Here is a 27,279-nt window from a genome sequence, read left to right as displayed (position 1 = left end):
CGTATTCTTAAAAAATAACTATATTATATTTTGGAGAAGTACTTATTTTCTTCTAACATATATAAGCAGTGGAACAGCAAGAATAGTGTTTTGACCGTTTCATCCATTTTTTCTGGCTCTGTTCATTAGATTTCAGATTTTATCTCTTATTCTTTATTCTTTCGTCCTCAGAACGATCAGATTTCTGCCCAGCTCTTCGGATTTCACCGCCGGATTTTCAGATTCGTAGCATTTGTTCTGGCGTTTGTCCGGTGCTCGCCGAGCTCCTTCACCGGATCCTTCGCGTACAGGTAGGATCTGGTTCTGCGTTATTTTTGATTTGTGGAGCTATGGTTGATTTGGGTTTCTGATTTTGATTGATTTAGCTGAGTTCTTGTTCGATTGCGTTGAATTTTTCTGATTTTTGAATCTTATCCTGAAATTCTATGTGGGCCTTTGATCGCCGGTAGTTCCTAGACTTCTTGCTGGTAGCTAGTGTAGAGTCTGTCGGATGCTCGGGTGATCGTTAATGAAGAAGCATTCGGATTTGAGACTTCAAAAATTCATTCACGTACTTGTGACAATGATGTTTGTGTTAAGCTATCCACTCAGCCGCCCCAAATAAACTATTCGAATAATTTAATAATTGAATTCCCAAGTAAAATACGCATGCGAAAAGTCATTAAAGCATCAATTGTGTGAAATACTTTGAACTGACTGCCCCTTTCCAAATTCTTTTCACAATCCTTAGCGTCGAAGAATGAAGCGGTCAACCAAGCATAGACGCTTTTAATCCAGCAAAAGCGAACAGGATTAGTTCTTTATGATATGGAGTCCGTAATCTGGTAATTGAATCTTAACATAGAATAGAACTAGACCCATTTTGTCATCTTTTCTTGTTAAAAAAAACCTCAAAGAAAGTGCTTCCACCTTAGACATGAATGCTAATGTGCTATGTCCATCACCTCGGACAAGAATGCTGTGTGATGGACAAAATGTTATTCGTTTTGTGTATGCACCAGTCTATTGTAATATTATGAGATTGTTTTGTGAGGATTGTTCTGAACAGGTAATTCACTCAATTAAATTTAAATATTATTATGCAAACTAATTTACAATAAACATTAAAAAATGACTGAAGGAATTTTTATTCGGATTTTATTAAGAAAACGAGATGCAATTAGTTAAAGTAAACTGAATCAAATAACTGACTAACATGGTATGCATAAATAAATTTGATGAGAACCCCAACAATATATTGAATCAATACATCAGACACTTTTTTAAGGATGTCTTCAGTTGACCAGAAACGCCATGTGCTAAAACCTAAGAGATGGTGGATTACAATAACACCTTCCAACATCCTCGACTTCCATTAAACACATTGGTTTTAATGGTTATGATTTTAAGTTTCTGAATTGGACATTTGGGATGCCTGGGTGAACGCCTGTGATGTTTTAGTAGCAGGCCTTTAGGTTTTAAACAATGTTTGAGTGTCTGGGACGAGACTCCTCCATGGGTTAAATGCATGAATTAGAATGTTGGGAAGCCCAACATCTGGGCCGTGGGTAGGAACATCTCGGTCATCGGTCTTGATGCTCCGACACTCCGCACGAAGCACCTGGACATTTTTGGGTGTTGGGACTTGAACTCGTTCATGCTCAAGGTCATCTCGGACATTCATCCAGTAGGTAGGGCATATAATTGTTTTTCAACTTTTAGATATTTTATTCGAGGTTCAATTCCTCAATTTTCGTATTAAACACTCGGCATAAATGTTAATATATAAAACAAAAGTTATGTTACCATCGATATCATGTAATAACAATGTAATTGGATTGGTAATAACATCACATATTTTCAATAATATTAAAAGTGTGTATCATGTCGAGAAATGTGAAAATAGAATGGAATTTAGTTTTTAAGGGAGAAAATGAAAATGATATTGTAATGTTTAGTTTCATTTTATGTGATGAGTTCCCGGAAATGAAATTAAACATAGCCTTCAATATTGCTTTCCTTTTTACAACAAATAATACACTTGAATGAAATTATTAAATTTATGAACTTAATTGAAACTTAACTATTTTGAAAACTTTCCTTGTTGAACTGATAGTTTAGTTGCAACATTACATCATATCATATTTCAAATAAATAATTCAAGACAGGACTATTGCATTATGAATTTTTCATGCCAGTTTTTCGACCAGTCATCATACTTCTTCATCTTTTTCATTTAATAACCACACAACATTGTTTCACAACATATCAACTTTCGAAATCCATATCTGAAAACAATTTCAAAGGTTTTACACAAAGTACTGCCAAAGCCTTTTTATTATTACGAGTTGAAAGTGATAAATAGCCAGATCAACATAAACATTTCTGCTCATATCTGATCTGGAGTATAATTGATTGGACAGGGAGAAATTTTTAATCGTCGTTCCCAAATCGTTGGAGCAATATAGATAAGTCCACAAGAAGGAAATAGCTAGTTTTGGATTACTGTAGAGAGGATGGCATCGGTGTTTTTGTACCATGTGGTGGGAGATCTTACAGTGGGAAAGCCTGAGCTATGCGAGTTTGCTGATACGGAGACGTTGGAAGATGCCATCGGCGCCATTGGGGAATCCTCAGAAGGAGGCATTCTGGTGTGGAAAAAGAAATCACAAAAGAATGTTATGGAGAATGCTGAAATGAGGCAACAAAGGTTTGTTGGCATCCTCAATGCCCTGGATATCGTGGCATTCTTGTCCAGAGAAGATTCTTTGTCCGATCAGGATAAAGCCATTAAAACCCCTGTTTCCGAGGTGGTGGTCCCCAACAATGCCGCTCTCAAGGTTGTTGATCCTGGCACAAGGTTAGTCTCCTCTCCCCTTCCTCCCCAGTTTCTTTTTATAATCAACTTCTACCCAATCTGCTTTACCTTTCTTCTCTATTTTTTCAACAATCCAGTTATGTGAAGATATGACGATTGTTTTATTCATATTGTTAGTTTCCCTGCTCAAATGCGACCATAAGGGTTAAATATCTTATTTTCTTACTGTGTAAGTCCTTGTGGTTTTCAAATATAAGGTTATTCTGGCCTGTGTAAGAATTGAAAATTTTTATTTGCTTTGAATCCATGAGTCAATTTTTCTTTGGTTTTCATGTTGTGCTGTATTTCTTTATTGCTTCACGCATCAAAAGGATACACATAAATGAATCCAAATGTTGCACATTTGTTTTGATCCACATCATAAAAAATTAGACCTAAACTTTTATGCCTGTAAAACTTAGTGTGGAATTCCAGAAGTGAGAAAAACTCTGGTGGTTCCTTCTTGTTGTTCCAGATTAATAGATGCTTTGGAGATGATGAAACAAGGTGTGAAGCGAGTCCTTGTACCCAAGAGTTTAGTGTGGAGAGGAATGAGCAAGCGCTTTTCCATTCTTTACAATGGAAAGTGGCTAAAAAATGTAGATCCTTCTACGGGCAACAGTTTGACCACTCTTGGTAATGCTACTCGACCATCAACATCTTCAACATCCTCCATCCAGGACAAATTTTGCTGCCTGTCAAGAGAAGATGTACTTCGCTTCCTCATTGGTTGCCTTGGTGCCTTGGCCCCTTTACCTCTTTCTTCTATTTCCACCCTCGGAGCAATCAACCCAAACTATAGCAGCATCGAAGCATCATGCCCAGCATCTGATTCCACCAAAAAGCTTCCCTGTGAACCTTGTGCTGTGGCAGTTGTGGAGCAAACACTAGACGGCCAATACAAGATCATCGGTGAAATTTCGTCATCTAGACTATGGAAATGTGACTACTTGGCTGCTGCTTGGGCACTGGCTAATTTTTCAGCTGGACAGTTTGTTATGGGAGTTGAAGATAACATGAATTTGAGATCGTTTCCTATGCTTAATGATATGGCTGCTCAGACCGATTTAACCAATGGTGGTGAGGCAACAAAGTCAAGAATATTCAGTTGCAGAAGTATGGGGTTTGTTAGTAATTCGTCCAATCAAAATTTCAGAGTTGGTAGGAGCATGTATCGTGGTAGAACTGCTCCTTTGACCTGTAAGGCGACGAGTTCATTGGCTGCTGTCATGGCACAAATGTTGTCGCACCGTGCAACCCATGTGTGGGTAACCGAGGCAGAAACAGAAGATAGTTTAGTTGGTGTGGTTGGATATGCTGATATCTTAGCTGCAGTGACCAGGCAGCCTGGGAAAATCGTTTCTGAAACCCACTCCACATCTTGAGCAGCACTCATTTTCGAGTCAGACTGTGATATACATCATTTCAATCTGGCAAGTCTCCTGACTTTGGGACACTTGAAATTATAATTTTTGCATTGTTGTTGTTTATATTTCCTCGTTTGTACAAGTGAGTTGAGTCATTGAATTAGTTTTATTTGTTCTGTGGGATGACTACAACTTTAGTCTCTATTATTTTCGACCAAAAGTGTGTTAATTCCTCTTGTTTGCTATTGTGCTAAAAAGGTTCACTATTGAATTTTTCGACGTAGCTTCCCTTCGAATTTTTTTTCTTTCTTTATTAATTTTGGTTCAGTCACTCAGTCTTGAGAATGTACACTGGAATTTAAATATTGAATATATTATGAAAATTTTCACATTTATTCAATTTAAATATGAATTGTTCGACTGGAAATTTGGCCTTGAAATAGTTATAATTTGAGGAATATCTCACGTGAAAAATATAACAAGGCATGTTGGTCTATCATTTTCATCAATGATCGAGAAAGAGCTCTGAAGAGAAATCAGAAGATCCAAAAAGTGTTGAAATTTTCTTTCTATAGTAAAAAAGACTAATCCTCGCCAACACATATTTCAATCCAACCACTTGTGAAATCATTCGTCAAAGTTCTTATCCCGACACACCTCAAACAAATGACATCTCAGAAAGGAAAAACTGTCACCTTATGCCTGATCTCTCATGTTTCCACATTTGTACACCAAAACAACATGATGTGATCCAAAATTCAACCTTTTAAAGTGACAAAATCAACTGCAGTTTAGTTTCAAATAAAATAAAACCAAATCAACTGTAACTATAAGAGAATTTTCTTTATATATAGAAATCAACTGCATGATAAAACAATACAAAGTAATACGCATTCTCCACAACAATGTATAAGTATTCTATATGTGAAGCCACCGATTAGTTTGCCGTGACACCATACATAGTATAAACAAGCTTTCTAAGTTAAATTTGACCGAGAAAATTAGAAACAAAGGTGCACCAAATAGCAACATCAAAGGAACTACCATTTGCAAAATTGTGATGGTAAACAAATGCGAAAAAGAAATAGGTGCTCTTTCAAGTTCCAATAGCTTGGTTGGTTATCTCTATTCCGACATCTGATAACCCAATCCTGCCATTTTAGTATTATCGACCTCTGATTCATTCATCAATTTCGTGTCATGATATTGCACAACTCACTTCATCTCCTATATCAGCCAAATATAACCGCACCAGAAATCTAGAGCACAAAACAAGACTTGGGATAATTTACTCAGTTGCACGTCCAGCTATACATTTTTTGAATAGAAACAGAGTTCTTCCACCAGCACTCATCAGGCCAATTTATAAAGTCTCGCCATTAGCTTCGTAACCCCTTCTACTAAATTGTCTCGAAGTCGAGCTGACCGACGGTAGCAAGCCACTCCTCCGACTCATTCTAGAATCCGAACTAGAATTAGAGGATCCACCTCGACCAAAACAAGCAAAGAAATTACACAAAACCCTCCTCAATCCACTTCTCTCCCTTGACACGATTCCTCTAGAACCCCAAGAAATTCTCCTTGAAACCCCGTTGTTATTAAAACCACCATCCACTTCTGTGTAAACCACAGGTAACTCCCTCTCTCCGCCTCTTCTCCCTCCAGAAAATCTTCCAACAGCAAACCCTCCGCCTGGTAATCTCCATATAGTCAGTCCCACGGTCTCATCATCATTCACCACTTCATTCGCACCCCTGTTCACTTCTGTCGCATCATGAATTCTGTTAGCGTTGTCATTATCAGTCGGTAACTCATGTCTACAGACAGGGCACGAATTTTTCAAGGAAAGCCAGGGTAAAATACAATCTTGATGGTATAAATGATTGCAAGGCATTTCACGAGCCTCAGCTCCCAACTCAAAGGGCTCTTTACAAACTGCGCAGTGCGATTCAAGCCCTATGTGCTGCCCACTTATCTCGACTGTGGGCATAGATTCAATGGCAGCTTTAGAAGCACGCGGGTTTCGTTCAATTCTAGCAATCCCATTAACCTCGATTTGTCCCAATTGATCGAGCAATCTGTCAAAACCCGACCCAAGAAAGAAATCCGCTATACTGGCGGGCAACGGCCTTAAACCCAACCCAGCTCCATCATCATAATACAGCTCGAATCCAGTACCACCTCCAGCAGCAGCTTCTCTTCCATCCCCGCCCTCGTTAAGACCACGGAGAACGATAACCGGATTGAACGGCGACCTATCTCCCCCGCTCATTCGGCTCCGTCTCAACCTCGAACTCAAAGCCGGCCCTGGACGTCCAGAGCTCGAATCGAGGTTTCGCGAAGCTGCAGGAAAAGGTGTCTCCTGGAGTCAGAGAGCAGAGATCGAGAGGGAGTGTCAACGTCTTCCACGAATCCGCCGTTGCAATCGGTGCAACTGATGGAATCTTGGGTCAAAACCGTAACGAACCGGTTGCATCTGTAACACCAGAAATTCGAAGACGTCGACATCTACAGATCGTCTTATTTTCAAAATTACTGTTTAAGCAGAACTAAAATTTGATCTTTCTTCCCAAAATATCACTGAAATAGAAGAAAACTTGTGGCGGCGTTGTATTCTGAGGAAATGGTAAAGAATAACTGAGAAGGAGAAGAATGAAACAAGGATATGCCTGGAATAAAAACTACGTGTTTGACGACAACAAATGAAAGCTCATGGAACGAAGTCTGATGTCATATTTGATATTTCTTGCAAACGAGTTTCATTTGTATAAATTATTAAAAATTAAATACTCTGAATATTATATATATATATATATATATAAAATATAATTACTTGATCATTTATAAAATATTTGATTCATATGTTTTTAAAAAAATCGACAATAAATTGTGTGCTAAACACAATAAATGATTACATCAATGTATTGTAAGTTTTTTTAATTTAAAAAATTGATGAATAGACATGTGATTTATTATATTTTTTTCTTACACGACGTTTAGTACATTTATTTTAAATTTTTTTACGACGAGGTTTTTTTGAGCAAAATGTAGTACGATTTGAAACACCATATGTAACAAAGGATTTCGTTCAAGATACTCGTCTGTGTTTGTTGAATATGTTCATGTTATGAACAAACCAATTTATTTGATTCTATCTTTATATTAGTCCAACGAACATAAGGGAACCATATCTATGTATATAATTGTGAAACGAGTTAGTTCGTCTTTATTCAATCTTTCATCAAACATGACGGGATTGCTGTCATTTTGGCGATCGGAAAAACCTCAAACCAAATGAATTGCGAGTTTGGAAGGTTTACTCGTTAAATTTTTTTTAAAAAAAAACATACATAATTCATTCTTAATAATATAAATATTTCAAAACTCATCAATCGACAACCATATAAACTATTCTAATTCTAAATTATACAAATATTTCATACTTTATCAACATACAATCATACATAAATCATTATAAACAATATAAATCTTTAATAATTATAAGTAATATAAATATTTCAAAATTAATCAACTATACATAATTCGTCATATGATTTTGTTTACCTCTCCATATTATTTTTTTCTTCTTTATCAATAATTTTAAAAACACTTTTTGAATAAATGGCGGCTGGCCAACAGCCCTAAATGAGCCAGCTCTTTTTTGACTTTTCTCCCAACGTTTCAAAAATAGTAGCTCAATTCAAATTTTTTAACACGGACGAACCAACCCAAATTTACAGCTGGTACGAATGGTTTTTTTTTTTTTTTTTTTTTTTTTAATGAAGGCACACATGTTGAATCATTGGATAATACTTAAGTATTACATCAGAGCATAGTAAAAAATTATCGATGAACCTTATATTTTTATTTTCAAGTGAAATTATCGACCGATCATCATATAATATATTACACAATATATATAATGATATAGTACAGTAAGTTTTTGCAGAGTCCAGCTGACAGCCCATACTATAATAGAATTTTCGAAAATAAAAAATAGCAAAATCCAGATGAACATTGGTGTGAAAATTTTCCTTGATCGGTCCGACATTCGACGCACCAAGGTCACGCTCGTATGTTTGCACACAAGTCAAGCCTTTTTCTCCCTTGCAAATCGGGCCCGAGATTTGCATCTCATGCGCCGGCGTGCGCGAGAGAGAACATCTTGACCAATCTTTCTTACACATTCACAAAGTGTAACTCAATTTAAGCTTACTAATGTTATGATTATTTTCATATGTGAGGCATTTCTCACTCATCGTGTACAATATAAGTCTTTGCTTGTCCAATTTCTCATTCAAAAGAACAAGCCCAATAGGCTAAGTCCCACATACTAAACAAAAACACTAGATCGGTCTACTTCCGATATAGCATAAACTCACTTGCTAGCCGTCGTGAACCATTGTTTCGGTTTTCGTTCACTTTCTTATATATATATATATATATATATATATATATATATATATATATATATATATAAAGTTAAAAATAGATCTTACATATCTGGTCCAATATTGAACGACCCCACCCATATCCAATTTGATGAAAAGCTTATGCCAAAATTGGCAGGTGTGTGTGTATACACATATATATGTATAGGTGTATGTTTACATGTTCATGAGCATATACATGTGTATTGTATATATTTGACCAATGTATCCACATGTGTATAGGTGTGTGTGTATGCATATGAATCACGTCTTTGAGTTAAAAGCTAAAAAGTATTTAATTGAGTGATTTAATTAATTTTATTTTTTCAAAAAGTAGAAATAATTTTATGTTTGAATAGATTATCACAATTGTTAAGAAAGAAAATGGATCAAGAATCTTGTAATAATCCAATTTTGTCGATTATTTATATAAAGGAAAACAACAGCAATCATAGGAACGAGATAAATGAGTTAAAGTATGTGCGCAAAGACAAAAAATTGTGTGAGACGATCTCATGAGTCGTATTTTGTGATACGGATCTCTTATTTGAGTCATCCATGCAAAAATATTACTTTTTATGCTAAGAATATTACTTTTTATTGTGAATATCGGTAGGATTGACATGTCACATAGATAAAAATTCGTGAGACCGTGTCGTGTGCAAATAGGAAAATAATCCAAAAAAATTTATATGTTGAGAAATCGAGAAGTAACAAGTCTAATGCCTAGACTTTTCACTTACACATTAATTAATCTAAGCGGTAGACCACAAGAACAAACAATAAAAAAAAATGATCCAAATTATATCGAGAAGTTGGAAAAGACTGTGGCTACATTTGGACATGTAGTTTAAAAACGTTTTTAGTATTTTATAATTGAAAAAATCAATTATGCATTTGGACAAGATTTTTGTAAAACGTTTTTGAAAAATACTTTAAAAAAAGTATTCTCCAAGTATATATTTTTTAAAACAATTGAAACGTGTTTTTTCATGCTTTTAAAATTGAAAGCAATGATATAAATCAAAACATATTATTTTATAATTTTAAAAATATTTTTATATAATAATTGTCCAAACACGTATTTATTTACAAAAAAAGTTTATAAAAAAATATTTAAAAACACTTTTATAACAGTGTTATATGTCCAAACATACCATATATATGCGTCATATCCCCAGCTATCGTCCCGCACGAAGACAACTGTATATAATGAACATCAATTGCAACTATATGTTAAAAAAAAATCCAACATATTAGTAAAGTCCATTTCATACCGTTTCATGCATCTCTTCAATTAAAATATGCTTTAAAGTATTTTTCGAAGGCTTTTTAAAGCCATTAAACTCATATGCTTGACATTGTAAAACATGACGTTATAACTGAACCAATTGAGCTTCAAGTCTTCTGTAAAATTTGTTTTACAACTTCAAACAAGAACCAAATGATCCACACCCAAAATAGCTTCAAAGGCAAGACCAACATATTAAAAATTTAAAAGAATTTCTTGTACGATGTTAGCGCCTGTTATAAAGGATAATGCGAGACTCAACGGATAACAAGAATCAAGAAGAAGGCAGTAAAGAGGAATTCAACGCCGAGTTATAGTGGTTCGGACTATAACGAGTTCTACATCCACTTGATCAGAGATCGTTCCACTAAAAAAATTCAAAATGGGAATGGTTTACAATGAATAATCCTCTACACAGCTCACTCTTTCAATTACAAGAGCAGAGAAAATACTCAAACACCAGAAACCGCTCAACACACACACCTTCTTCTCTGGGGAATATCTCTTTTGTACAAAGAACAGTACGAACACATACACTATGTTTATCAGCTTTTCTCTCTTCTTCTTATATTCTTCGAGATGAGCTTTCCAACTTATATTGATTTGTATTTTGATTCTGGACTTTTCTTTTGGCCCATACAGACTTGATCTGTTTGTGTGTGATTGGGATAACTTTCTTTCACTATCTCTCTTGAGCTGGCCCATTGGGCATCCGGAAAAAATATAAGTATAAACCACTTCACCACAGTGCCCTTTCTCACTAATTCATATTAATATTTGAAGAACATCTCATGCGAAATACATATCAAGACATGTTGGTCTATCATTTTCATCAATGATTGAAAAAGAATTTGTCGGGTTAATCCTCTGAAGAAAAATCAAAAGCTCCAAAAGACTTAAAATTTTCTTTCTAAGGCCACCAAAAATTTAAAATTCAACTGTAGCAGAATATGTAGCCACTCAAAGTTCTTATCCCGACACCCCTCAAACAAATGGCATTTCAGAAAGGAAAATTTGTCACCTTTTAGGTGTGGCTAGTTCTCTTTTGCTACCATTCTTTTGCTACTTGTCCTTCACACCAGAAGTCTTCGGTTAAAGTGCGTTCATTCTCGCAATCCAAATCAACCCGTACTTCATCTCCGGTTAAGTCTTCATCAGTTATTATATGTTGGGGATAATTCGACCTAACATATGGTTAGTACCTTGACATTTGATCCAAGGGTTACAAAGGAAACCAGTTCATTTTTGCATGTGATGTTAGGCAACGTTAAAAAAACTCATGCAACCCCTTTACAATGATTTGATTAAAAGTTTGGGTATGCTCCAAGAGTAGGGTGGAACAAATTTCTATTTTTTATACAAATATTGTACTTACTCTTCAATGTCTCTCTAAGAATGTCACCTCCTTTGAATCCGAGTCAACTTCAGAGGGAAAATGTATGAGAAGATAAGTACATGGATACATCTTTAAACTTTAACCATAATCCTTCTCCAATTGTTCCTATCCTCTCTCTCTCAAAATCATTCCTGATACTACGCCAGTCAAACATTATGATATGGAAAACAAGGAAACTTGCTCTATGAAAGATTGCCTGAAGTCTGAACTACCTGTTTATTCTCAGAGATGACCTTATTCATCTAACGGGACAGGCTGTGCGCTGCCAAGAGTCTAACCAGACTATTTGCTGCAACACCAAATATAAAAGACCAAAATAAAAACACAAAAAAGACGTGTCTACTGATTCATCTTTCGAAGGGATTTTCATATTTCCTATATTGACCACATATTTGGCATGTGCCATTGCTTGACTAATTTTCTGCACAAGTGCGACAAAGGATTAGTAGGCAGGCAGAGGAGAATCCAGTGTGTCGAATTGTCGGAATTGAAGACTTCATGTTTTTGGAAAAGTAATACAGTAATTTTCAAAAAACTTTTACATACGATTTCAGTATGTTATGAAACTTAAATTTGCCAAATCACATAAAATTAAAAACTATTCCCCATTCTTAGGGTGGTGTTATTTACTTATTTATACTCCACTTTTTATTATTTGCACTCCACTTGTGAATAAATTTGAAACATTAAGTGGAGTGTAGTTACACATCATGAAGTGCAAATGTCATTACCTTTTTTTTACTATCCCAGGCACTTCAAAAAATATTCCATACCATAACTTAACCTACAAAATAATGTATAATACATTTCTACAAGTACATTTCTCCTCCCACATTTGCACACCAAAACAACATGATGTGATCCAAAATTCAACCTTCTAAAGTGACAAAATCAACTGCAACTATACAACATAAGTTTATATATATATATATATATATATATATAGAAAATCAACCACGTGATAACACAGTACAAACAAATACGCATTCTCCACAATAATGTATAAGTTTTCTATATGTGAAGCCACCAATCAGTTTGCCCATATACCATAATACAACAAGCTTCCTAGGCTAAAATAGAAACAAAGGTACACAAATGGCAACAACAGAGGAACTACCATTTGCAAAATTGTGAAGGAAAACAAATGCGAAAAGGAAAAAGGTGCTCCTTCAAGTTCCAATAGCTTGGTTAGTTACCTCCTATTTCGATATCCGAGAACCCAGTCCTGCCATTTTTAGTATTATATTCCTCCAATTCATCAACTTTATGTCATGTTTATGAACAACTAACTTCATCTCAGATATCAGCCAAATGTCACCAAATCAAGAACAGAAAACAAGACTTGTGATTCTTCAGTTGTTGCACATCCAGCTTATACATAATTTGAATAGAAACAGAGTTCTTCCACCAGAACTCATCAGTCCAATTTATACATTCTCACCATTAATTTCGTAACCCCATCTACTAAATTGTCTCGAAGTCGAGCTCACCGATGGTAGCAAGCCACTCCTCCGACTCATTCTAGAATCCAAACCAGAATTAGAAGATCCACCTAAACCGAAACAAGCAAACAAATTATGCAAAACCCTCCTCAATCCACTTCTATCCCTTGACACGATTCCTCTAGAACCCCAAGAAATTCTCCTTGAAACCCCGTTGGTATTAAAACCACCATCCATTTCTGTGTAAACCACGGGCAATTCCCTCTCTCCGCCTCTTCTCCCTCCAGAAAATCTTCCAACAGCAAACCCTCCACCTGGTAATCTCCATATAGTTAGTCCCACGGTCTCGTCATCATTCGCCACTTCATTCTCACCCATGTTCACTTCTGTCGCATAATGAATTCTGTTAGCGTTGTCATTATCAGTCGGCAACTCATGTCTACAGACAGGACACGAATTTTTTAAGGAAAGCCAGGGTAAAATACAATCTTGATGGTATAAATGATTGCAAGGCATTTCACGGGCTTCAACCCCCAGCTCAAAGGGCTCTTTACAAACTGCGCAGTGCGATTCAAGCGCTATGTGCTGCCCACTTATCTCGACTGTGGGCATAGATCCAATGGCAGCTTTAGAAGCAGGCAGGTTTCGTTCAATTCTAGCAATCCCATTAGCCTCAATTTGTGCCAATTGATCGAGCAATCTTTCAAAACCCGACCCAAGTAAGAACTCCGATATACTGGCGGGCAACGGTCTTAAACCCGATCCAGCTCCTTCATCATAATACAGCTCGAATCCAGCAGCAGCTTCCCTTCCATCCCCGCTATCGTTAAGACCACGGAGAACAATAACCGGATTGAACGGAGACCTATCTCCTCCGCTCCTGCGGCTCCGTCTCAACCTCGGACTCAGATCCGGCCCTGGACCAGAGCTCGAATCGGGGTTTTGCACGGAAGCTGACGGAAAAGGCTGTCTCCTGGAGTTGGAGATCGGAGATCGAGTGGGAGAGTCAACCACTTCGACGAATCCGCCATTGCAATCGGTGCAGCTGACGGAATCTTGGGTCAAAACGCTAACGAACCGGTTGCATCCGTAACACCAGAAATTCGAAGACATCGACATCTAGAGGTCTTCTTACTTTCAAAACTACTGTTTCAGATCTGAAAAATCCGAAGTTTCTTCCACAGAAATTGAAGGAAACTGAGGCGGCGGCGGTGTGTCTGAGGAAAATATAAATAATAACTGCGATGGAAAAGAATGAAAGAAGGATACATTGAACCTGCTAATGCTTTCATTCGACCCCACCGGAAACCATACATGTTTATTTTTTCATGCTTTAAACTATTGTATTTTATTGAGTGATTTACTTCATTTTTCTTTTTACATGTATAATTTTAAAAAAGCAAAATTTTGATAAAAATTTTTATAACACGTTCTTACGGGTTAATTTGTGAGATAAAAAATTTATTTCGATCAATATATTATTTTTTATGTCAAAAATATTTTTTATTGTAAATATGAGTATGATTGACACGTCTTACGAATAAAAATTAATGAAATCATCTCACAATATCTATTCCAAAAATTGTAACTTGTTTCTTGTTGATTATATAACTAATCATAATTTTATATTAATAAATCGCAATTAGTATAATCAGCTCTAACAAAATGTGCCTACCCTTGATCAAACTCTCTTTAATAATATTCATTTATGAACTTCATTGTGAAAAAAAGAGTGAACAACTAGGTTGAGTGAGGGACATCTAAACAAAGCTATAATTATCCAAAACATTAAAGAATAGAGGGATCTACCATCAAACGTATATAAAGTTGTAAGGTTCGATGTTTACACATTTATTTTTTTTGTATTTATTTTTTTCGTTATCTTAACAAAAACAAATACACTCAATTCACCGCGTAACCAAAATGTTTTAAGAAATATAGATATTTTATTCCTGCACTCTAAATTTTAACCGATCCGAACAAATGATGTTAGAGATGATACTGTTGATTTGAGGAGAATGTGAGTTGATGGCATCTTCAAACAAGAACTCGATATTTTTTTAAGAGGGTCGTTATGACAAAGAGAAAATATGTGTGCAGACAGATCTTTTTACACCCAAAATGCAATAGAAATTTAAAATTTTTGTTTTTACGTTCAAAACTTCATTGAGCGTCTTATTATTTAAATAAACATTCATATGGTATTTAGTTTAATTTACTTTTGTGTATATGATGTCGGCTCCAACTATTATGTTATTAAGCGGATATATGATTTCTTTTAAATTTTTACGAACGAATCTCTTCCTTTCTTCGATGGTCAAATCAAGTCTATGATCATAAACTTTGTTTCTCATATATATTTTACTAGAGATCTAAACGGAGTTTGCGTCGAGATTAGATCACCGAAATTTCAGATATCCGACGGTGTTGAGGTGGCGTTGGAGCGGCAGTGCGGTGGAAGGATGGTGGCCAAAATATTTTCTCCAAAATATAGGTGTGACCAATATTTTTTGTTAGGGGAGAGAGGAGAGAAGATTTTGTGTGTAAAAATTACGTTATTTGATATAATTTTTAATGAAATATTTATATATTTTAATTATTAATTAAATTAGAAATCCTACTTGTAATGTCATTATTCAAAATTTCTCATGTATTTATTTTATATTTTTGAAAATATCATTCATAATTAAATTATTATGGACTTTTGATAATACAATATACATATATACACACACACACACACACAAATACTTATACATATTCATGCTTTAAATAAAATAAATTTCATTTGATTACTCAATTAATTAATTAATCTAAACTATTTTAGAATTTTTCATGAGAATTTTACATTTAGTAGTCATCAATACTATTATTATTATTTAATTAGTAGATTTTAAATTTACTAAATAAATAATTGTAAACTAATTATAACCCCAATCGACGATCAAATAACGTCGATGTATCGAGGGTACAAATCTCCTTCGTATAATGAAAAATAAAAAATTTTAAGATCAAAATTTTCATCGATCCATTTTTTGCAGCAGCTAGTTTTATTAACTTTTTAACTAAAACAGAAATTTTCACTTTCCTCACTTAATCAGCTCTTGTCCTAACTTCCACATCTTTCATTACACGTAATCAACATATAAATTCTTTTATAAATAATCTGTTTAATCTACATCAAAATACATTCGTCAAATTCAACTCTTTGAATTTGATTGTCTCAACAGAAACACATAATCTGATACTTCTGTGACCATCAATGGTTCATGGATACGGCTAGTCATGGGTTCACAACTTCATGTGACTCAGAACAACATTTGTTCTTATTCGAGATTATCTTAATTAGCCTCATTATTTTCATCAGTCCCTTGATCAAGAACGTCAGAACTCAAGCCTGATTGTACCCAACAGATCATGATAATAACTTCTAGATAATAACTTATAGTAGCATTGCATCATGATCTCCTAGGTATTATCGATAGTGCCTGCAAGAACCTTAAGTTATGGTTAATGTACAGCACGGTCCCTTCAATTCATATATCCCGATCGAATCAGCAATCATTGATATCGAGAGTTGCAAATAAATTCGGTAATTATGTAATATATCTTTGAGTACTAACAGTGAAATGTATATGCAACTGATGAAACACCTTTCCAAAATGCACATGTCTTAATCTAATCAGATATTTTTTGCACTAATAACTAATCAGATCATATATGATATATTCACCCGTAGGCGAACGGTAAATCCCAGACTATAATGTGTTGGTTCATATATATTTCGAAACTACATGTGATCTCGCCACTGATAACCCTCAATGAAGTCGATAAATGAATTAAAGTGCATGCTAATATATAGCGCATCTACATAATCACATGTCAAAGAACTCATGATGTACAACTATAACCGCAGATTAATCAAATCGATAAGTAATAACCACTTAGACAGTCCGAGAGAAAGTTGTTTAGTGCATCATCAAATGATCAGTCATATGTATAAATGAAAATCTACATGCACTTACCAATGAAACATGGCGTTTACATCATAGATGATAGTCTCAAGCGATCTTTATCTTTATTTTAAGCGGCTGAATCGACTAAGAACATATTTAGATATATACAGTACACTTCTAATGAGTTTCATGATCTTACGTTGTGAGAAAAACCTCATGGTGACTTTTGTATATTCAATGACTTTATCTATACAGCTTGCATGGGTATACATATAAAGTAAATGTTATAATTGAATAATAGCGTAAAATATTATTAAAATAAAGATTGTTTTAACGTAATAGTCAATATAGCTTAAGTCACAAGTTGGCTCGCTAGGCACCTACACTAACACAATGATCCTCGAGATCAACCAAATTTGGAACCGTGTAAATGGAAAATCCTAGAATGGAGTGGACGACAGACAACAAGAAAAAAAACACAAGGCATTCTATAAATAATGCTAGATAAGAACACATGTTTAGCAAGCTGCTCAACTACCAAGGAGATCGATCTATTTATATGAAGCAAATGACAAATGGAGGGAGAACAAGCTAACTGCGACACAACAAAAGTTCGAGAATATCAATATGAAGCCAAAAGAAACATTTTCGTGCACGATGAAAGACTTTAGCCCTTGAGAAGTTTTACCTTTGCAAGAACTCAACAAGGTAAATATTTGTTTTCTATATTCTAAGCTATAAACTTTCGATGAAAACTTTTTCTGAAAAATGCAATTTGAGACTTTGTAACTTTGTACACTTTTTGGCGCTGAATGTTAATAGTTAAAGGGTACGTAAGAATATGTTCCAATTCATTGTTCTAATCTTACGAGACAGTGAGAAGGTTGTTTCGCCGGTGAACTCGTTGTTCTGATCTTACGAGTCAAAATGTTATGTCTCGCTAGGATTTTAATATCAGTCAACTAAAAGGGATTTTTTTTAGTACAACTATCAAAATTACTTGGGATGGGTATGAGATGTGGAATATTTTTTATTAACGTGGGAAAAAGAACTCACGCCTCTTCCTCATAAAGGAGAGGTTTATGCCAAGTAACTAAAAGGGATTCAATGTTTAAATGTTAATCGTAGTCGTCCTTGTTCGGGGCCATATTATATATCCATTCGGCGCTAGGGCAATGAGTGTACTCGCAGACAAGCATGATTGTTTTCATATTAGCTATACTTGATGTATACGGTGTCCATCGAATCGAGAGATATATCGAGAGAGATCAAGAATTCTCACTATTTACTAGAGCTTCAGAAAGAAGAATTTGTGTTTGATCAAAATCATATTTTTTCCCACTAATTGCTAAAAAAAATTGTCTTGTCAAATATTCAGTCAATAGTATCAAATAACCACATTGGTTGTTTTTTTTAGTATGTATTGGATAGACAATCGGCCTTCGTATAATAACCTGCAAAGTATGTCAGTTAGATAATCGCATTCCTTAGCTCATGTGCAACATGATATCATCTACTCCATCAACTTAAATATATGATATACTTTACATACATAGTATGTTTATCCGGATTCCGAAATAACATATTGAATTACAACTGTAATAATAGTCATTTAATTTAAATTTGTTTAATACCACAAATTTGTAATGCCTATTTTAGTTTAACTTGATGATTTTGATCATATAACATTAATTTTATTTTGAAATTATTACATAGTATTCAAAATAAGTAAATTAAAATAACAAATATAATTGAAAAAAAAATTGGATAAGTGATGTAATTTAAAAATTGATCGAGTAAAATGATAAATTAATCATATACTGCGTTTAAGTAGTTGTATAGTTGGAGGGAATAAATTAATATAATTCAATGATATGATATTAAATCTGAAAGGAAATTAATAAATTATGCCCAATTGAGGAACTAATTCATGGGTAACGGCTAGTTGTCTTAAGCAAGGAGCCTACCAGCTCACTTAAGAGAGCCAGTGACCGTTGCAAGCAGAGCTTATTCAAACTCCGTCCGCCATTGCCATTCTCTTTCAAGAACTATTGAAGAAGAGCGAGACCTCTCTATCTCATACGAGGAGGGGCCTTTCTCGCGCACCCATTTTCACAGATTGTTGAGAAATCAACAACCCACGATTTTTTTAAGCTCAAAGGCAATCAAGAAACTAGGAAAAAATGGATACAGCACAGAGAAGAAAGAGTGGCATTAATATGCCGGCGTCAATGTCTGGAACAAGTTTACGCCTGGAAACCTTCTCTTGTTCCTCTGTAAACCTCTCATCCCCGATAAAATCGATGTCACCCCGGACTATATCGAATTTATCGGCGTCTTCTTCGCCTTCCAAGTCCACTTCTTTGTGCAGCGACAGGTTCATTCCGTGCAGATCTTCGTCGAGACTGCATACGTTTGGGCTGATGGAGAAGGCGTCCCCGGTGAAGGAGGGTGGAGGAGGAGGAGGGGGAAGTGAAGCGTATTCCAGGTTGTTGAGAACCGAGCTTTTTGGAACTGATTTTGAGTGTGATTTTGTTGCAGGTACTGCGAAAGGAAGGTCGCCAATGAGTCCGAACAAGAACATGCTAAGGTTCAGGACAGAGCAGCATTCTTCTGGGCCGAATTCTCCGTTTTCGCCTTCGATTTTGGGGCAGGAAAATGGGATATCCGGTGAGGTTTCTACACCTCCAAAGCCACCTAGGAAGGTTCCCAAGACGCCTCATAAGGTACATTTTGTTGGATTAATTTTCCCATGGATGATTTTCTTGATTAAAGAAACCTGATAGATTCAGATAGCATGAATCAGTGCTTAGATGCAAGAAATAATGAAGATAAAAGGTCGCTCAGATTCTACTAGCATATGTTCTGAAGCGTATTATTTAAATAAAATTTACTCCTCTTATGCATCAAGTTCACATATGAAAGCTAATGCCAGTAATGGTTTTGTGCTGATCTACACATTGGTTTAGCACTAGTATCGGAAGATTGATTGTCCAAAACAACGTTTAGATTCCAGTTGATCGAGAGAGGGAACCTGGCTTCAGTAACAAGATTAGATATAAATTTGCATTTTTGTCCTCATAATCAAAATTTCTTGATACCTCGTCCTCCATCATAAATTCATGCTGGTGACTAAATATGTTTGCAACCAAAAAGACTTCGCTAGGATTTATAACAGTATTATTTGCAGGTTCTTGATGCACCTTCCCTTCAAGATGATTTCTATCTCAATGTAGTCGATTGGTCTTCTCAGAATGTCCTTGCTGTTGGATTGGGAACTTGTGTTTATTTATGGAGTGCTTCAAACAGTAAAGTGAGTTCCTTCTGTTCGCCAAACTTCTTTCAAATAAATTCTGATCCCTATCACATAGTTGGATTGTGTGTTAGTCATCGAACTTCGATACCATTTATTGATGCTTAGGTCACAAAGTTGTGCGACTTGGGGCCTAATGATAGTGTCAGTTCGGTCCAATGGACACGAGAGGGGTCTTATGTATCGATTGGCACAAATCTTGGACAAGTTCAGGTAAATTCTGAGTCCTTTGTGAGCGTGGCTCTTGCTTAGGTGCTTTCTGCTTACTGGCATTGTTTCTTTTTTCGGGCCATAGGTCTGGGATGGAACTCAGTGCAAGAGATTAAGAACTATGGGAGGACATCAAACAAGAACCGGAGTGTTGGCTTGGAGCTCACGCATATTATCTTCTGGAAGTAGAGATAGAACCATACTTCAGCATGATCTTCGTGTCCCGAGTGATTATATTTCCAAGCTCGTGGGACACAAATCTGAGGTGAAAACTGAAAAATGCTGTTTCTTGAAAACTCAGCATTTTGCATTACATTTCTTGGAGCTAAGGCTAATCTTTGCCTTCGATTATTGTAGATATGTGGGCTGAAATGGTCACATGACGACCGAGAACTTGCATCGGGTGGTAATGACAATCAGGTAATAATCTTCAGCATATACTAGATAAATTTCAGAGTAAGATTGCAATTTGTATCAGAGTCTGGACCCAGAAAATTTTCGTAACTTGTTCATATGTGGTATCGGGGATTCAGCTATTAGTGTGGAATCAGCATTCACAGCAACCAATCTTGAAGCTGACGGAACATACTGCAGCTGTAAAGGCCATTGCCTGGTCGCCTCACCAAAATAGTCTTCTGGCATCTGGAGGAGGAACAGCTGATCGGTGCATCCGATTTTGGAATACGACAACCGGAAACCAACTAAATAGTGTAGATACCGGAAGCCAGGTTTGTTATTATACCATATCGATACATAAATAACATATAGATCCAAGGTGTTTCGATGTTTAAAATAACAACAAATAAGATTCAGGAACTTCACTAATATGTGCTTGGATTGTCATTTTTTAGGTATGCAATCTAATGTGGAGTAAAAACGTGAACGAGCTAGTGAGCACTCATGGATATTCACAGAATCAGATAATGGTGTGGAAATATCCATCTATGGCAAAGGTAGAAAAAAAGACAGTTTCATTTCACCTTACTCCATTTTTCTTGCAAAAATTATACATCTTGATCCTCCCCACCCCTCTTAATAGGTTGCGACACTTACCGGACATAGTTTACGAGTACTTTACTTAGCAATGTCTCCTGACGGTCAGGTAAAATCAGACACTGTCTAGTTCGCGACACAAACACCTAGTACAATGAGTGTTTGACTTCAATCTTTTAAAATGTATATATAAATTATTGAACTCAACTTCTGCAGACAATAGTAACTGGAGCAGGGGATGAAACTCTCAGATTTTGGAATGTTTTTCCATACGTGAAAACCCCTGTAAGTGCCGAATGGTTGTTGTGTCCTGTGTTCACATATATCATGTGTGGGTGGCTCTCCTGTCTGATTCTTGCATCCAAAACTATGTTTCTCATAACCGCCAAGTTTTGTGCATTCCAGGCACCAGTGAAGGACACCGGCCTTTGGTCTCTGGGAAGAACTCAAATCCGATGACGGATGCTGCAATTGTAACTCTAAATTTTACACCATGACCATATAGGGGTGCAGAGGGGTTTTTTGTTCGCTATCGACAGTGTGCTCCGTGGATTATACAGATTAGGCTGGAGAGGCTGGCTCTTTGCTTTCGTAGTTCGTCTAAGATGATATATATCCGATAGCCCTTTTGGTTGTTTGTCTATCATAGAGTTCTTGGCTCAGTCGTTAAATTTCATGATACAACAACTGGTGTAAGGGCTCAAAAATTTTGAAGTATGAACCGAGCTGAGTCGTCTGAGCAAGGATGATCACGGTGCGGTTTTTTTTTTTTTGTCAAGATATTTAAATCGATTTGTCATGTGCGGTCCATTATCTCTCTTTTTTTTTTAGAATTTTGGTTTGATTTAGATTTGCAAAAATATTAGAACAAATATTCAATGACTCGACTCTATGAATTGAAAGATTCCAAATTTTGAGCAATTATTATTTTATCCTAATGATGCGTGACTTTTTATAAAATTTGCCAAACTCGGGAAAAAAATAAAAAAATTCTCATGTGGAAAAGTTAAAGTTCCTTAGTGACAAATTGCCTGAATTATGCAATTTTTTTCCCCTGGTTTTACGCTTTGTTTGGTAAAGTAATCCAAAGGTTCAGTCATTGGCCGCCTAATAAACGAGGACATTTGACCAAACCAATTTTCTGCTGGGAAATATATTCTTCAAAGCACCGAGTTTAAACTATATAATAGAGAATTTAATTGTACCTAATATTCTACGATCCAAAGTTAATAATTTTACGAAAAGTAATAACTATTGGATAAAGTGGTGTTTGCAAATATGTTTTAAAAAAATATTTTGAACAATTTTCGACTCGTAATTCTAAATGATCATTTCAACACTCCAAATAAATATACTAGTATAATAACAATAATAATAATATTTATTATCATTGCTATTATTATATTATTATTATTATTAACTTAAATGGCGATGTTTTTTATGTTTTAGAAATTTATATATAGATTTTAGAATTTTTAAGCATCTTTCATAGAATTATGAAGTGGAAAATTGTTCTACTGGAGAAGATCATGAACTCGAAACTAATGTTTCCATCGTCGGATCGATAATCGAATCTATCTATCTTTAAAAAAAAATGGTCCAACCGTTGGATCGGTTTAGTCGGACGGTCGTACCGAAATATTTTTATATTATATAAATATTAATATAATATAAAAAAAGATGTATATAAATAGACAAAAAATATATATTACTAAATTTATTAAATAACTATATACATATATTCAAAAGATCAATTATAGTTATATATTTTAAATAAAAATATATTAAATAAAGTTTAGTTACTAAAATAATATGTTTGGTGAAGTCCAAATTTTAAATGATCATCTATATATAACAAAATATTAAGTTTAAGGTTTAAAAAAAACAAAAACCGGTTGATTCGATTTACCGTTCATAATCGTTTATTGACCGAATTTGACTATTCCCTTGAAATGCTTTTTGAGTATGTTTCAGATCGGACTCGTGACATGTTCTCGGTCCAATCGATCGATCCAGTCCAATTTTGAAAACATTGCTTGAAATCTCTTTCGCAATTGAGAGCTCAACCAGATTATATCTAACAAAAATACATATTTTCATAAAATTTAATGCAAGTGAAAATACATATTTTCACAATTTTTAAGTTTAAGAATGAACAATCAGAGCATAAATTTATAAGATATTACTGGATGACCCATAAAAGCGATGCAACACATAACGGCAGTTCTGGTATCTAATACCGTGTTAAGATAACAAACTTTGACCTAACTTCACCTCAAAAACAAGCTTAAAAGACGATGAGTATCGAAGTCCACGTGTACAAGTTCCAAAAACTTATTCAGTCGATGTGGGGCATCTAAACACACCCACTTCACGTCATGAATGAATAACTGAAACATAAAGTTTACAAGATATTAACAAGTAATTTATAAAGACAGTCCAACACATAATAGTTAACTTGAACTCTGATGTCATGATAAAATTATGAACTTGGGTATAACTCTACCACAAAAAACTAGCTTAAGAGATGATGATTGTCCAAATACACATATGCAATTCTCAAAAACTTAATCCAACCAACGTGAAACTTAGGGTTTGGAAATGGAACCATCGACCAATCCTAATTTGTTTTTGGTAAAAAGAACTATATTCATTGCTCCGACTCCAAGAAGCATAATTCTCATATGTGTGATTGAGTAACCAAAAGCAAACCCGGATTGTCTGAGTAATATAACACACGATATACCATGAAATATTTATATGAAAGCTATTCTACTAATGGATACTTAAACTCCTCACACTGCTTTTAACTTCTAACTAACAACCAGAATTAACCACATACTTATTTTTATCTCTAATACACACCAAAAGACGGTTCCATCATCATAACAACAAATGATGATATTCAATCAAAATGTAAAAATATACCTTAAATAAAAAAATATGGTAGTTAAGTTAACTCTTATTTGGCTCATCCATGAAAAAGTATTACTTTTATGCTAAGAGTATTACTTTTTATTGTAAATATTGGTAGGATTAACCCGTCGATAAATATTCGTGAGACCGTCTAATAAGATACCTATTATATTATATATATATATACATTATTAGTATTATTAAAAATTATTGCCCATTTAAGGAGAAAATTGAATTTAAATTATGGACAGATACAAGAATTTATTGACGTGAATTTCCTCTTAAATCAATGCCGGATTTGGGGGGCGCCCAATAGGATATGATGGGACGTTTCCTTCCTCAAAAAATGCTCTCCATAATTAATCACCAATTATAAATTTGTAATATATTATTATAAATATGGAAAAATTATATTGTGTCGTATATACTCACAATTTGAAATATTAAGTATTATTTGAAAAAATTTAATTCATCTCCAAAGCACATAATTATGTTTATTTAAAAATTCATATTATTTCACGTCTATTAACCAACAAAAAATAATATATAATTTTTTTTAAAAGAGTATGAACATGGAACACAAATAAATTCCATTAGGCTTAATCTCCTCCACTTTCTTAATAAAATAAGATCCTACAACCATTTATAAAGATATAGAAGTAATTGTATTTTCATTAACACAATGAAAATAAAGGTTTTATAGGAAATATTTTGATTTTTAATTAACGAAATTCAAGAATATCTAAATTGGTGTGAGACGAGTTTAAATTTTATATTAAAATTTGAGTAGGTTTTTGTGAGACGGTCTCACGAATATTTATCTGTGAGACGGGTCAACCCTACCGATATTCACAATAAAAAGTAATACTCGTAGCATAAAAAGTAATATTTTTTTATGGATGACCCGAGTAAAAGTCATGTCTCACAAAATACGACTCAGGAGACCGTCTCACATAAGTTTTTGCCTTAAAATTATTTAATTCAAATCATTCGATCCAAACACACCTCCACCGTACTTAAAATTTGTCGATGATTTAAGGGATCAAACATGACATTTAACTAAAGTTATTAAAGTTTCAAAAAGAAAATAAAGAGAATTGAAAATCTTGGAAATGATATCCCCGAGGCGTTAAAATGGCACAACTTGATATTCAAGCAAAGCGGCGGAACCGTTTCATACCATTTGAGTAAATATGTTTCCTATGGAAACACACCTTTACTTCCCTTTAATACCCCCTCCAAAACACCTTAATCCCATCTCTCTCTTCATAAAAAAATTTGCATAATCTAAGGGCAAATTTGTCAAGATAGAATCCCCAAGAGTTGATATTCAAAAGTTTCCGCCAATATACGCATTAATTTAGGAAAACATTGATTATGGGAGATGTGCATGAACTATGTATGATGTTCTCCTAAGTAGTAGCGCTTCATCCTTCTTCCATTCTACACATCTGAGCAATCTATATTACATGTTAGAAACCTAAAATTACCCAAAAAAAGTATGGCTATACTTTGTGTTTCAACTATCATTTCTAGTACCCTTCTCCTCCTACTAACATCGAGCATCGTTGAAGGCCGGATCCCCGGAGTCTACACCGGCTCCTCGACGTGGCAGACAGCTCATGCTACGTTTTACGGCGGCAGTGATGCCTCCGGGACAATGGGTATGACTAAAATATCTCTAGTGTATCGTATAACTTTGAATTCGTTAAAATATTTGTAAGAGTCTTGAGTAAGTCGATAATCGGGACATATAAATTTTGTGGTGTTGTGTATCAGGGGGTGCTTGTGGGTATGGAAACTTGTACAGCCAGGGGTATGGAGTGAACAATGCGGCGCTGAGCACAGCGCTTTTCAATAAAGGATTCAGCTGTGGTGCTTGCTTCGAGATCAAATGCAGGGATGCGCCGCAGTGGTGCCACCCGGGCAGGCCCTCCATTTTTGTAACGGGCACCAATTTCTGCCCGCCCAACTGGGCGCTGCCCAACGACAACGGCGGCTGGTGCAACCCTCCGCGCCCTCATTTCGATCTCGCCATGCCCATGTTCCTCAAGATTGCCGAGTACAGGGCAGGGATTGTCCCTGTTTCCTATAGAAGGTCAGCCACCACACTTTTGTTTTGTTCCTAATTTTCTTGAGAGTGCATGCTAGTGGGAAGTTCAATAAAGCCGATTTTTACTTAATAGTAAGCTCTGTAATTTTAACTTTCTGATATAGTGGATTCTTTCATTTCGTCGGTAGAATGGTCGAAAATAAAAGGGGGAATAAGTAAAACTAGATTCTTTAATTTCTACTTGCTCACGCTTTTGATTCACGAGCAGGGTGCCATGCCACAAGAAAGGGGGGATAAGGTTCACAATAAATGGCTTCAAATACTTCAATCTGATACTGATCACAAACGTGGCTGGAGCCGGAGACATCGTAAATGCTTGGGTCAAAGGGTCGAAAACCGGTTGGATGCCGCTGAGCCGAAACTGGGGCCAGAATTGGCAATCGAACGCCATATTGGTGGGGCAGTCGCTCTCGTTCCGCGTGAGAGGAAGTGATCGTAGGACCTCCACTTCGTGGAACATCGTACCATCTAATTGGCAATTTGGCCAAACCTTTACCGGCAAGAATTTTAGAGTTTGACGATTTAATATATACAATTGTCCCATTTTTCTTTAGCACACATCATTTGGTGTTTTGGTCAATTTTTGGTTATTGTGCTCGTCGTATTTTTCGTAAGGGGATTCGTGAAATGTGAACAAAGTGTAGTGAAATTGTGACTGGGTTTTTTTTTTTTTTTTTTAAAAAGTAGTTGTTTTGGGGCTTGAAGCGGCTCCAAAGTGGAATTGGCCCTCACCTCACTCTCTCCTTCGTTTTCTTATCCATATTACTTCTATCAATAGTTACTTTTTGGCATATTTTTACATAATTTGTTCTTTGAATAATTCATTTCTTTTATAAAAAAAAATTGAGAAATCAGTAGGTCTCTTGTGAGACGGTCTCACGAATCTTTATATGTGAGACGACTCAACCTTACCGATATTCACAATAAAAAGTATTACTCTCAGCATAAAAAATAATATTTTTTCATGGACGACCACAAGAGTTTTTGTGATGGGAGATTATTATAGAATTAAGATT

The 27,279-nt window shown here is 35.3% G+C and overlaps 5 protein-coding genes across 5 annotated transcripts; 3 read left to right on the top strand and 2 right to left on the bottom strand.

Moving 5' to 3' along the window:
* The first annotated feature begins 58 nt into the window (after positions 1 to 58).
* LOC142538386 (CBS domain-containing protein CBSX6-like) lies at positions 59 to 4,482 on the top strand. The gene is made up of 3 exons (XM_075643715.1): positions 59 to 290; positions 2,403 to 2,839; positions 3,312 to 4,482. Exons 2-3 carry the CDS (start codon positions 2,496 to 2,498, stop codon positions 4,219 to 4,221), a joined length of 1,254 nt encoding a protein of 417 aa, XP_075499830.1. The 5' UTR covers positions 59 to 290; positions 2,403 to 2,495; the 3' UTR covers positions 4,222 to 4,482.
* Positions 4,483 to 5,031: 549 nt separating this feature from the next.
* Positions 5,032 to 6,894, bottom strand: LOC142538377 (putative E3 ubiquitin-protein ligase RHC2A). The gene is given in 2 exon segments (XM_075643711.1): positions 5,032 to 6,558; positions 6,561 to 6,894. Coding segments are annotated over 2 exon segments (1,143 nt in total). The 5' UTR covers positions 6,712 to 6,894; the 3' UTR covers positions 5,032 to 5,566.
* Positions 6,895 to 12,323: 5,429 nt separating this feature from the next.
* On the bottom strand, positions 12,324 to 14,040 carry LOC142538370 (putative E3 ubiquitin-protein ligase RHC2A). Its single transcript, XM_075643706.1, has one exon. It carries the CDS (start codon positions 13,879 to 13,881, stop codon positions 12,748 to 12,750), a length of 1,134 nt encoding a protein of 377 aa, XP_075499821.1. The 5' UTR covers positions 13,882 to 14,040; the 3' UTR covers positions 12,324 to 12,747.
* Positions 14,041 to 18,714: 4,674 nt separating this feature from the next.
* LOC142538356 (protein FIZZY-RELATED 3) lies at positions 18,715 to 21,782 on the top strand. The gene is made up of 10 exons (XM_075643694.1): positions 18,715 to 19,444; positions 19,909 to 20,031; positions 20,140 to 20,244; positions 20,327 to 20,506; positions 20,599 to 20,661; positions 20,775 to 20,969; positions 21,093 to 21,194; positions 21,281 to 21,343; positions 21,451 to 21,519; positions 21,640 to 21,782. Exons 1-10 carry the CDS (start codon positions 18,902 to 18,904, stop codon positions 21,691 to 21,693), a joined length of 1,497 nt encoding a protein of 498 aa, XP_075499809.1. The 5' UTR covers positions 18,715 to 18,901; the 3' UTR covers positions 21,694 to 21,782.
* A 3,663-nt stretch (positions 21,783 to 25,445) lies between these two features.
* On the top strand, positions 25,446 to 27,054 carry LOC142538363 (expansin-A4-like). Its single transcript, XM_075643701.1, has 3 exons — positions 25,446 to 25,814; positions 25,930 to 26,248; positions 26,472 to 27,054. Exons 1-3 carry the CDS (start codon positions 25,652 to 25,654, stop codon positions 26,779 to 26,781), a joined length of 792 nt encoding a protein of 263 aa, XP_075499816.1. The 5' UTR covers positions 25,446 to 25,651; the 3' UTR covers positions 26,782 to 27,054.
* The last annotated feature ends 225 nt before the right edge of the window (positions 27,055 to 27,279 follow it).

The sequence above is a fragment of the Primulina tabacum genome, chromosome 1 (genome assembly GCF_025594145.1).
Source record: "Primulina tabacum isolate GXHZ01 chromosome 1, ASM2559414v2, whole genome shotgun sequence".
Classification (NCBI taxonomy): Eukaryota; Viridiplantae; Streptophyta; class Magnoliopsida; order Lamiales; family Gesneriaceae; genus Primulina; species Primulina tabacum.
The sequence above is the reverse complement of the archived record's forward strand: the minus strand, read 5'-3'. Positions and strand labels throughout refer to the sequence as shown.

Coding starts and splice junctions, on each gene's coding strand:
- LOC142538356 (XM_075643694.1), top strand. CDS start 18,902: ATGGATACAGCACAGAGAAGAAAGAGTGGCATTAATATGCCGGCGTCA. Junction 19,445..19,908: donor TTCCCAAGACGCCTCATAAG/GTACATTTTGTT, acceptor TATTATTTGCAG/GTTCTTGATGCACCTTCCCT. Junction 20,662..20,774: donor CGGGTGGTAATGACAATCAG/GTAATAATCTTC, acceptor TCGGGGATTCAG/CTATTAGTGTGGAATCAGCA.
- LOC142538386 (XM_075643715.1), top strand. CDS start 2,496: ATGGCATCGGTGTTTTTGTACCATGTGGTGGGAGATCTTACAGTGGGA. Junction 2,840..3,311: donor GTTGTTGATCCTGGCACAAG/GTTAGTCTCCTC, acceptor TTGTTGTTCCAG/ATTAATAGATGCTTTGGAGA.
- LOC142538370 (XM_075643706.1), bottom strand. CDS start 13,881: ATGTCGATGTCTTCGAATTTCTGGTGTTACGGATGCAACCGGTTCGTT.
- LOC142538363 (XM_075643701.1), top strand. CDS start 25,652: ATGGCTATACTTTGTGTTTCAACTATCATTTCTAGTACCCTTCTCCTC. Junction 25,815..25,929: donor TGATGCCTCCGGGACAATGG/GTATGACTAAAA, acceptor GTTGTGTATCAG/GGGGTGCTTGTGGGTATGGA. Junction 26,249..26,471: donor GTCCCTGTTTCCTATAGAAG/GTCAGCCACCAC, acceptor ATTCACGAGCAG/GGTGCCATGCCACAAGAAAG.